The following is a 12,452-nucleotide window of genomic DNA, read 5'->3' as shown; positions in this document are numbered from 1 at the left end:
GACGGGTCCGCCGGTGTGGCAAAGTGAAGAACCCCAAACAGTTCCTCCAGGCACCTTTTATTTTTACAGTGTGGCACTCAGCGATCAGACACCATTACCCCACAGTGATCAGAAACGGCATCAGTAATGGATGGAAACTGCAGATTAAGGAAGGAGATGATTCAGATGTCACGATAACAGCTAACCTATATAAAAATGGGACTGTAATGATTCAGGGGAAGCTGAAACAATGTGAAAAAGATTTCCTCCATATTAAAGAAAAAGCTCAGCTGAACTAACACACAGAAGAGCCGTCAGTCCAGGGACGACCGTGAGGAGATCTCCCTTCTACACAGCACCATCAGCGACATGAAGGAGGAGTTCAGGGAGATGCTGAGAGAGGAGACTGATCCAACAGAGGAAGAAGCGGTTTACAGGAAAGAAACAGAAATCCTTAAGAAAGAAACTCAAGAAATGAAAATCCAGGGAGAGGAGTACAACAATCAGCTGTCTGTAATGAGGGAAGAGTTGGGAAAGCTGAGAGAGGGCAGAGAGTCCCACAGCTGACACTGATACCCCTGTTCCACCAATAAAGAACTGGTTGGGAACTGGTGCTGGCTCAAAGTGGGTTCAACTTGCGAATCTTCTCAGAACCTGTTTGTTTTTCCACTGACTAGAGGCCCAGCGAACGACGCCGTTACGTCACTGTGTACGCTGCCTAGCTTTCTAGTACGTCCTAGCTTTCCCAGAAACGCTTGTGCCAACTTCAAGCATAACAGTTACAATGTCGGACCACATCGTCTTTCTGCAAATGTTTCTCCTGGCTTTGCGATCCTATATTGGTCAGAAGAAGACGTTTAGAACACATGTGTGCTGCTCGTCAGGATCACTATAGACAGAGGTTACGTTCGAGAAGACGTTCGCCAGGCCCCCGGCCCCCAACGTCAGCAGAAGAACGGTTCTAGTCCAGCAAAGAGTTGGTGCCGCTTTGGAACCAATTTTCCTGGCCGAGAACCGGTTCTCTGGCTGTCGAAACACAAAGAACTGGTTCGCAAGTAGGCACCGGCTCCGAACTGGCCCAGCACTGCCTTGGTGGAAAAGGGGTAAGAGAGGAGAACAGCAGAGCTCAGAGGAGACGGCTCCTCCAGCGACCACACAGACCCTCCTCCATCCGACTCCTACAGTCACAGCCTCAGATTTACTCCTCATGGACTCCAATGGCAAGTTTATCGATTAAACGAAACTGTTTCTGAGAACAAACATCAAAAAAATATGGTGCCCAGACACACAGAAGGCCCTGGAGCTCTTGTGTGAAGAGCAGTTGGGTTCCCCCAGCCACACCGGCACCAATGCCCTCAGAGCTCAGCGAGAGAGAGTAGCTACAGCTCTCATTAATGTGACAGAGAAGGCATCCTCCAACTTCCCCAACTCCAGGATCATCCTCTCCATCATCCTCTCCACCCTGCTACTGCGCTCTGATCTCCACCCAGACACCATCAGGCATGCTAGAGTATCCAGAGACTGTGCCCTAAAGCCCAGCGTACCCCTGCCTCAGCAGCCCACACTGACCCTCAGCACCCCACGCTGACCCTCAGCAGCCCACACTGACCCTCAGCAGCCCCTCAGCACCTCACACTGACCCTCAGCAGCCCCTCAGCACCCCACACTGACCCTCAGCACCCCACGCTGACCCTCAGCAGCCCACACTGACCCTCAGCAGCCCCTCAGCACCTCACACTGACCCTCGGCAGCCCACACTGACCCTCAGCAGCCCCTCAGCAGCCCACACTGACCCTCAGCAGCCCCTCAGCACCTCACACTGACCCTCAGCACCCCACACTGACCCTCAGCACCCCACACTGACCCTCAGCACCCCACACTGACCCTCAGCACCCCACACTGACCCTCAGCAGCCCCTCAGCACCTCACACTGACCCTCAGCAGCCCCTCAGCACCCCACACTGACCCTCAGCACCCCACACTGACCCTCAGCAGCCCACGCTGACCCTCAGCAGCCCACACTGACCCTCAGCAGCCCCTCAGCACCTCACACTGACCCTCAGCACCCCACACTGACCCTCAGCACCCCACACTGACCCTCAGCAGCCCCTCAGCACCCCACACCGACCCTCAGCAGCCCCTCAGCAGCCCACACTGACCCTCAGCAGCCCCTCAGCAGCCCACACCGACCCTCAGCAGCCCACACTGACCCTCAGCAGCCCACACCGACCCTCAGCAGCCCACACTGACCCTCAGCAGCCCACACTGACCCTCAGCAGCCCACACCGACCCTCAGCAGCCCACACCGACCCTCAGCAGCCCACACTGACCCTCAGCAGCCCACACCGACCCTCAGCAGCCCACACCGACCCTCAGCAGCCCACACTGACCCTCAGCAGCCCACACTGACCCTCAGCAGCCCACACCGACCCTCAGCAGCCCACACTGACCCTCAGCAGCCCACACTGACCCTCAGCAGCCCACACCGACCCTCAGCAGCCCACACCGACCCTCAGCAGCCCACACCGACCCTCAGCAGCCCACACTGACCCTCAGCAGCCCACACTGACCCTCAGCAGCCCACACCGACCCTCAGCAGCCCACATTGACCCTCAGCAGCCCTAACTGACCCTAAGCAGCCCACACTGACCCTCAGCAGCCCACACCGACCCTCAGCAGCCCACACCGACCCTCAGCAGCCCACACCGACCCTCAGCAGCCCCTCAGCAGCCCACACTGACCCTCAGCAGCCCCTCAGCAGCCCACACTGACCCTCAGCAGCCCACACCGACCCTCAGCAGCCCACACCGACCCTCAGCAGCCCACACTGACCCTCAGCAGCCCACACCGACCCTCAGCAGCCCACACCGACCCTCAGCAGCCCACACCGACCCTCAGCAGCCCACACTGACCCTCAGCAGCCCACACCGACCCTCAGCAGCCCACACCGACCCTCAGCAGCCCCTCAGCAGCCCACACTGACCCTCAGCAGCCCCTCAGCAGCCCACACCGACCCTCAGCAGCCCACACCGACCCTCAGCAGCCCACACCGACCCTCAGCAGCCCACACTGACCCTCAGCAGCCCACACCGACCCTCAGCAGCCCACACCGACCCTCAGCAGCCCACACCGACCCTCAGCAGCCCACACTGACCCTCAGCAGCCCACACCGACCCTCAGCAGCCCACACCGACCCTCAGCAGCCCACACCGACCCTCAGCAGCCCCTCAGCAGCCCACACTGACCCTCAGCAGCCCCTCAGCAGCCCACACTGACCCTCAGCAGCCCCTCAGCAGCCCCTCAGCAGCCCACACTGACCCTCAGCAGCCCACACCGACCCTCAGCAGCCCACACTGACCCTCAGCAGCCCCTCAGCAGCCCACACTGACCCTCAGCAGCCCACACTGACCCTCAGCAGCCCACACTGACCCTCAGCAGCCCACACTGACCCTAAGCACCCCACACTGACCCTCAGCAGCCCACACTGACCCTCAGCAGCCCACACCGACCCTCAACAGCCCCTCAGCACCCCACACTGACCCTCAGCACCCCACACTGACCCTCAGCAGCCCACACTGACCCTCAGCAGCCCCTCAGCAGCCCACACTGACCCTCAGCAGCCCCTCAGCAGCCCTAACTGACCCTAAGCAGCCCACACTGACCCTCAGCACCCCACACTGACCCTCAGCAGCCCACACTGACCCTCAGCAGCCCCTCAGCAGCCCACACTGACCCTCAGCAGCCCCTCAGCAGCCCTAACTGACCCTAAGCAGCCCTAACTGACCCTAAGCAGCCCACACTGACCCTCAGCAGCCCACATTGACCCTCAGCAGCCCTAACTGACCCTAAGCAGCCCACACTGACCCTCAGCAGCCCACACTGACCCTCAGCAGCCCACACTGACCCTCAGCAGCCCACACCGACCCTCAGCAGCCCCTCAGCAGCCCACACTGACCCTCAGCAGCCCCTCAGCAGCCCACACTGACCCTCAGCAGCCCACACTGACCCTCAGCAGCCCACACTGACCCTCAGCAGCCCACACTGACCCTCAGCACCCCACACTGACCCTCAGCAGCCCACACTGACCCTCAGCAGCCCACACCGACCCTCAGCAGCCCACACTGACCCTCAGCAGCCCACACTGACCCTCAGCACCCCACACTGACCCTCAGCAGCCCACACTGACCCTCAGCAGCCCACACTGACCCTCAGCAGCCCACATTGACCCTCAGCAGCCCCTCAGCAGCCCACACTGACCCTCAGCACCCCACACTGACCCTCAGCAGCCCACACTGACCCTCAGCAGCCCACACTGACCCTAAGCAGCCCACACTGACCCTCAGCACCCCACACTGACCCTCAGCAGCCCACATTGACCCTCAGCAGCCCCTCAGCAGCCCACACTGACCCTCAGCAGCCCCTCAGCAGCCCACACTGACCCTCAGCAGCCCACATTGACCCTCAGCAGCCCCTCAGCAGCCCACACTGACCCTCAGCAGCCCCTCAGCAGCCCACACTGACCCTCAGCACCCCACACTGACCCTCAGCAGCCCACACTGACCCTCAGCAGCCCACACTGACCCTCAGCAGCCCACATTGACCCTCAGCAGCCCACACTGACCCTCAGCAGCCCACACTGACCCTCAGCACCCCACACTGACCCTCAGCAGCCCACACTGACCCTCAGCACCTCACACTGACCCTCAGCACCCCACACTGACCCTCAGCAGCCCACACTGACCCTCAACACCCCACACTGACCCTCAGCAGCCCACACTGACCCTCAACACCCCACACTGACCCTCAGCAGCCCACATTGACCCTCAGCAGCCCCTCAGCAGCCCACACTGACCCTCAGCAGCCCACACTGACCCTCAGCACCCCACACTGACCCTCAGCAGCCCACACTGACCCTCAGCACCCCACACTGACCCTCAGCAGCCCACACTGACCCTCAGCAGCCCACATTGACCCTCAGCAGCCCCTCAGCAGCCCACACTGACCCTCAGCAGCCCCTCAGCAGCCCACACTGACCCTCAGCACCCCACACTGACCCTCAGCAGCCCACACTGACCCTCAGCAGCCCACACTGACCCTCAGCAGCCCACATTGACCCTCAGCAGCCCACACTGACCCTCAGCAGCCCACACTGACCCTCAGCAGCCCCTCAGCAGCCCACACTGACCCTCAGCAGCCCCTCAGCAGCCCACACTGACCCTCAGCACCCCACACTGACCCTCAGCAGCCCACACCGACCCTCAGCACCCCACACTGACCCTCAGCAGCCCACACTGACCCTCAGCACCTCACACTGACCCTCAGCAGCCCACACTGACCCTCAGCACCTCACACTGACCCTCAGCACCCCACACTGACCCTCAGCAGCCCACACTGACCCTCAACACCCCACACTGACCCTCAGCAGCCCACACTGACCCTCAACACCCCACACTGACCCTCAGCAGCCCACATTGACCCTCAGCAGCCCCTCAGCAGCCCACACTGACCCTCAGCAGCCCACACTGACCCTCAGCACCCCACACTGACCCTCAGCAGCCCACACTGACCCTCAGCACCCCACACTGACCCTCAGCAGCCCACACTGACCCTCAACACCCCACACTGACCCTCAGCAGCCCACACTGACCCTCAGCAGCCCACACTGACACTCAGCAGCCCACACTGACCCTCAACACCCCACACTGACCCTCAGCAGCTCACACTGACCCTCAGCAGCCCACACTGACCCTCAGCAGCCCCTCAGCAGCCCACACTGACCCTCAGCAGCCCACACTGACCCTCAGCAGCTCACACTGACCCTCAGCAGCCCACACTGACCCTCAGCAGCCCCTCAGCAGCCCACACTGACCCTCAGCAGCCCACACTGACCCTCAGCAGCCTTCACGACCATGTCCATCTCCACAGAAGGGCAAAACCCTGAAGGACATCATCGCACTCAAGCGCAGCTCCAGCGCACACAGCGACCTCATGGACGCCCCATAGAGCCACTCGCACGAAGACATCGCACGACCCGGCCTCCTCATCCACACGCCGGAGCCTCAGTCGGAGCCTCAGTCGGGCAGCCCACACAAAAAAGAAAAAGAAAAAAAGAAAATGTCAGTATGCGTGTGTATGTGTGTGGTGTGAGTGTGTTTTATTTCTATTTATTTTAAAACAGATTCTTAGAAACCTATTATTTATTATGGAAGCTTGTTTCCGCCACAGAATAAAACATTTTAAAAGATAATTGCGACTTTTTATCTCACAATTCTGACTTTATAATACGCAATAGGGAGATATAATGTCGCAATTGCGAGAAAAAAGGCAGAATTCTGACTTTATAATACGCAATTCTGAGAAATAAAGTCAGAATTGCGAGATGTGAACTCGCAATTGTGAGATAAAAAGTCGCAATTATCTTGGAATTATTTTATGGAAACAAGCTTCCATAATTTATTCTTCTTGAAAAAAAAAAAAAAAAAAAAAAGTATGGATGTGTATGCATGTGTGTGCGTGCGTTTGTGTGTGTGTGTGTGTGAAACTCCAGTCCGCACGGGGTCAGCACTGCACAGCGCTCCTCAGAGACTAACCCGCATCAGAGAGAGAGAAGCGACATTTTTGTATTATTTATTATCTGATTATTTCAGCACTGTCGGATCGATCGAAGCTCTTACCGTTATCGAAGCAGAAGCAAGAATCTGTTAATGTGTAGATGATGGTGGAAAACTCTCCTTCTCCTCTCCCCGAGAGAGCGATCTACGGGTTCGTGCTGTTCCTGGGCTCTCACTGCGGGTTCTGTACGTCTCTCCTACATCTAGACCGATCACACTATAAACATGTTCACATCTAGACCGATCACACTATAAACATGTTCACATCTAGACCGATCACACTATAAACATGTTCACATGTGTGTCCGACGGCTCGTTTTTCTCCAATAAATGTTTGATATGTATTTATTAACATCTTACATTATTACTTGTCAAGAGCCACTTGACTTTTGTTCTTTATTTTTGGCTCATTAGTTTGATGCTCATTTGTAAGTCGCTTTGAATAAAAGCATCTGCTAAATTAATAAATATAAGTTTAAACCATTTCAAATTAAGAAAGTGTTTAAACCAGTGAAAAATTATCATAAACATGACTTTTCTACGATTTTGTCATACTTACCTGTACTCAGAGTCTCAGACTATAATAATTAGATTGAGTATAACACACTGTAACACCAATGACATGTTTCAATACACTTTATGATCCAAACATCTTATAATAACTGGGAAAGACACTTCTTACTCTCAACTTTGGTCACGGAAGTACTTTTCCAAACTTTTTTAATAAGGGGTTTACATTAAAAACACTAAAAGAAAAAATTCACAGTATAAGCATTATCAATTTCTTGACTATTTGAAGTATTTTTCATGATTAATAAAATTAAATGAGAGGTTTGTCAAGTCGCCTTTATTTCTTTAGCGCTTTATACATGATACAGATTGTTAATTAAAGCAGTTTTACAGTGATAACAGAACAGCGATGATTCAGCTCTGCTGTAAAGCAGCTCTAAAAAGACGGTAGTAAACAGGCATTATTCAGTGTGTTGATCACGAGGTGTTGTTGTGTGTTTGCTCCTGGTAGTGCTGTATGTGGTGTGTTGATCAGGTGTTGTTGTGTGTTTGCTCCTGGTAGTGCTGTATGAGGTGTGGGCTTCTGTTCCTGACGACTGGCTTCATTCTGCCGGATTGACTTACTGGCCTCAGAAGTGAGTGAAACTCTTGTGTTGTGTTGAGATCTCAGCATAGACGAGACTAATGCTCTGTTCACAGATACTGGGCTCTGGCGGCTCCCATTTACATGCTGGTCACTTTAACCACCTGCTTCGTGCTGCTGTTCGGGGTCAATATGATGAACACGGCTCCACTCGCTTCAGTGGACAACATCACAGGTGAATGTCATATTCATAACATCACATTCACAACATCACAAATGAACATCACAATCATAACATCACAATCACAACATCACAGGTGAACATCACATTCACAACATCACAAATGAACATCACAATCACAACATCACAGGTGAACATCACAATCACAACATCACAGGTGAACATTACATTCACAACATCACAGGTGAACATCACAATCACAACATCACAGGTGAACATCACATTCATAACATCACAATCATAACATTACAGGTGAACATCACATTCACAACATCACAATCATAACATCACAGGTGAACATCACATTCACAACATCACAGGTGAACATCACAATCACAACCACAACATCACAATCACAACATCACAGGTGAACACATTCATAACATCACAATCATAACATCACAGGTGAACATCACATTCACAACATCACAGGTGAACATCACATTCACAACATCACAGGTGAACATCACATTCATAACATCACAGGTGAACATCACATTCATAACATCACAATCACAACATCACAGGTGAACATCACATTCATAACATCACAATCATCACATTCACAACATCACAGGTGAACATCACATTCACAACATCACAGGTGAACATCACATTCATAACATCACAATCACAACATCACAGGTGAACATCACATTCACAACATCACAGGTGAACATCACATTCATAACATCACAGGTGAACATCACATTCATAACATCACAATCACAACATCACAGGTGAACATCACATTCATAACATCACAATCACAACATCACAATCACAACATCACAGGTGAACATCACATTCACAACATCACAGGTGAACATCACATTCACAACATCACAGGTGAACATCACATTCATAACATCACAATCACAACATCACAGGTGAACATCACATTCACAACATCACAGGTGAACATCACATTCATAACATCACAATCACAACATCACAGGTGAACATCACAATCACAACATCACAGGTGAACATCACATTCATAACATCACAGGTGAACATCACATTCATAACATCACAATCACAACATCACAGGTGAACATCACATTCACAACATCACAGGTGAACATCACATTCATAACATCACAATCACAACATCACAGGTGAACATCACATTCACAACATCACAGGTGAACATCACATTTATAACATCACAATCACAACATCACAGGTGAACATCACAATCACAACATCACAGGTGAACATCACATTCATAACATCACAATCACAACATCACAGGTGAACATCACATTCATAACATCACAATCACAACATCACAGGTGAACATCACATTCATAACATCACAATCACAACATCACAGGTGAACATCACATTCATAACATCACATTCACAACATCACAATCACAACATCACAGGTGAACACATTCATAACATCACATTCACAACATCACAGAAGTAAATAATTAGACACTAAATATTGATCTAAATATTTTATTAGCTCTTTAAACGCAAAGCTTCTGTGAAGAGAGCAGTTTCAGCGGCAAGATCAAACTAGACGGACATTCAAGAGATACGGTTTACAGTCATAACACTTATTACACAGCATTTCACCAATTTAAATAATTATGGGGATCAGATATATTGATTTCAGATTAATCGTGCATGTTTGTATTTTATAATCCAACAGTGTACAAAACAAGTCACAAAATGGCACCAGCTGTGTGTGTGTGAAACGAGAGAGTGAGCAGTGTGGACACGCATTACCATGAGCCTCAGTGTTTTGTGATATCACCTTTTAAATTTGCAACACAACTTGGTTAGACATGTGACTTTGACTTTCTGGCAATTTTAGATCTTGCATTGATAAATGAAATGATTTCTGGTTCATTGTTTGTCTAGACCACTATGCCAAGAGTCAGCGCACGGATGAGGATCAAGAAGGAGTGATTCCCACATTTCCAAGACTCAAAGACGTTCCCATCAGTGAAATAAACCGTGTGTTTTACCTGGATCCCCGCGAGCACTGAGTGTGTGTGTGTGTGTGTGTGTGTGTGACGAATAAACCGTGTTTTACCTGGATCCCCGCGAGCACTGAGTGTGTGTGTGTGTGTGTGTGTGTGTGTGTGTGTGTGTGTGACGAATAAACCGTGTTTTACCTGGATCCCTGCGAGCACTGAGTGTGTGTGTGTGTGTGTGTGTGTGTGTGTGTGTGTGTGTGTGTGACGAATAAACCGTGTTTTACCTGGATCCCTGCGAGCACTGAGTGTGTGTGTGTGTGTGTGTGTGTGTGTGTGTGACGAATAAACCGTGTTTTACCTGGATCCCTGCGAGCACTGAGTGTTTGTGTGTGTGTGTATGTGTGTGTGTGTGTGTGTGTGTGTGTGTGTGTGACGAATAAACCGTGTTTTACCTGGATCCCTGCGAGCACTGAGTGTTTGTGTGTGTGTGTATGTGTGTGTGTGTGTGTGTGTGTGTGTGTGTGTGTGTGTGTGTGTGTGTGACGAATAAACCGTGTTTTACCTGGATCCCTGCGAGCACTGAGTGTGTGTGTGTGTGTGTGACGAATAAACCGTGTTTTACCTGGATCCCTGCGAGCACTGAGTGTTTGTGTGTGTGTGTGTGTGTGTGTGTGTGTGTGTGTGTGTGTGTGTGTGTGTGTGTGTGTGTGTGTGTGTGTGTGTGTGTGTGTGTGTGTGTGTGTGTGTGACGAATAAACCGTGTTTTACCTGGATCCCTGCGAGCACTGAGTGTTTGTGTGTGTGTGTATATGTGTGTGTGTGTGTGTGTGTGTGTGTGTGTGTGGCGAATAAACCGTGTTTTACCTGGATCCCCGCGAGCACTGAGTGTGTGTGAGTGTCTGTCGTCAGGGCAGGCGTGTGGCGTTTGCTCAGGCTTTAGATGATCAGATCCATCAGATGTGTGTGACAGGCCTGAGGTTTGACTTTCAGGTGAACCTTAGCGGGCCGCCGTGACCCCGCTGACCCCTGATGGACTCGTGGATATGAAGACGTTAAATAAAGCTTAAATTTTTAAGTCCATAAAACATCACTGCGTTTTCACATCTTTCTCAAACACCAAGTTCCTGATGTGATTATTGCTGTTGTGCTCGTCATGTTGTGTGGCTGTTTGGTCAGACCGTGACCTCTGTGACCTCCGTGACCTCGGGCCAGAAGTGAAGCGGTCATCATCTCACTATCTGCACATCATCTCTTCAATCCGTCTGCAGAAGGTGTGTGTTCCTGCTCGTCTGCACCTGATGACCCTCATGAGCAAACACACCGGTGTCAGGTGACCTGTGACCCTTGACCCCGCGACCCCACCACCGTCGCCTGCAGAAAAACTGACTACTCTAGTTTTCCTTTTCTCAAGTTTGTTTTATTAGAATATAATGGAAGCTCGTTTCTGCCACGGATAAATAATAATAAAAAAAGACTCTCTCACAATTACAAGTTTAGATATAAACAAACTCGGAATTCAAAAGAAAAAAGGTCCTAATAATCAGATAAAAAGTCAGAATTACTTTTTTTTATTAAGTGGTGGAAACAAGCTATCATTAGATCCATACTAATGTTTCTTTGCATTATTCTGCTGTTTAGCCATCAATATTCTAAAAACCTGTTTTTAAAGTTTGTACAGTGTTATAATTATTAATAAATGATGGAGGATACAAATTCATATTGAGCAATTTATGTTTTTATTAGTGTTTAGATTTCAGCAGAACTATAGCGCTTTATACACTACATTGTTTCAAAGCTTCACGGTAATAAATGTGAAAATAATACTAATGATATTATGGAATGTTAACACTTTAAATAAGGTTCATTAGTTAACATTAATAAACGTATTTACTAACACGAACTAACACAGCAATACATTTGTTACAGTATCTTTGTTAATGTGAGTTATTAATAATACAGCTGTTCATTGTTCGTGTAAATTCTCAGTGCAGTAACTAATGTTAACAAATACAACCTTTGATTTTAATAATGTATTAGTAAATGTTGAAGTTACTATTAACTAAGATGAATAAATGCTGTAGAAGTATTGTTCATTATCAGTTCATGTTAACTAAGTTTGTTAACTAATGAACCGTAGTGTAAAGTGTTACCATGGAAATAACATCCAAATGAAACACGATCAGGTTAACAACACCAGCCCTGAAGACATTCCCAGATGTGGGATGAAGAGAACGGATGTTCCTCGGATCAAAGGAGTGTTTTCTCCGTGATGACCGACCTGTCGCTGTACACCTGTGTCTCAGGTGAGAATCCCGTGATCTTCCACTAACAGATCCCAGTGTTTCCGGCCCTGTGTCCTGAACAGTTCTCCACTCCGCTCCCAGTGAGTTCATGAGCAGATCTGGCCTGAAAGGGTTAGTTCACCCAAAAATGAAAATTAGCCCATGATTTACTCGCCCTTAACTCATCCTAGGTGTATATGACACTCTTCTGTCAGACGAACACATTCAGAGTTATATTAATAAATGTCCTGGCTCTTCCAAGCTTGTGCTTTAGGCGTGAGTAGACTGCGTTTGGCCGGAAACTAGAAT

At 50.3% G+C, this 12,452-nt stretch overlaps 2 protein-coding genes across 4 annotated transcripts in view; one reads left to right on the top strand and one right to left on the bottom strand.

The window, feature by feature from the left end:
- The first annotated feature begins 6,500 nt into the window (after positions 1–6,500).
- On the top strand, positions 6,501–11,578 carry pigp (phosphatidylinositol glycan anchor biosynthesis, class P). Of its 3 annotated transcripts, none has more exons than XR_014029325.1 (5): positions 6,501–6,776; positions 7,663–7,735; positions 7,800–7,918; positions 9,803–10,240; positions 10,446–11,578. XR_014029325.1 is itself a non-coding variant. In XM_081355158.1 (5 exons), the coding sequence occupies exons 1-5, from the start codon at positions 6,692–6,694 to the stop codon at positions 9,928–9,930; spliced, it is 405 nt and encodes a 134-aa protein (XP_081211284.1). In that variant the 5' UTR covers positions 6,565–6,691; the 3' UTR covers positions 9,931–11,578. The 3 variants fall into 3 exon arrangements, 2 of the variants coding, with proteins under 2 accessions (XP_081211283.1, XP_081211284.1); XM_081355158.1 differs by adding an exon at positions 7,612–7,622 and having other exon boundaries at positions 6,565–6,776; positions 7,674–7,735; positions 9,803–11,578; XM_081355157.1 differs by having other exon boundaries at positions 9,803–11,578.
- The window catches only part of ripply3 (ripply transcriptional repressor 3), a 35,405-nt gene continuing 34,529 nt past the window's right edge, over positions 11,577–12,452 (bottom strand). The window contains exon 7 of the mRNA XM_081355151.1: positions 11,577–12,267. The gene's annotated coding sequence lies outside the window, so the exon portion shown is untranslated. The remainder of the gene's footprint in view (positions 12,268–12,452) is intronic.

Source organism: Scardinius erythrophthalmus (genome assembly GCF_964197995.2).
Source record: "Scardinius erythrophthalmus genome assembly, chromosome: 23".
Classification (NCBI taxonomy): domain Eukaryota; kingdom Metazoa; phylum Chordata; class Actinopteri; order Cypriniformes; family Leuciscidae; genus Scardinius; species Scardinius erythrophthalmus.
This window is presented reverse-complemented; position numbering and strand designations above follow the sequence as displayed.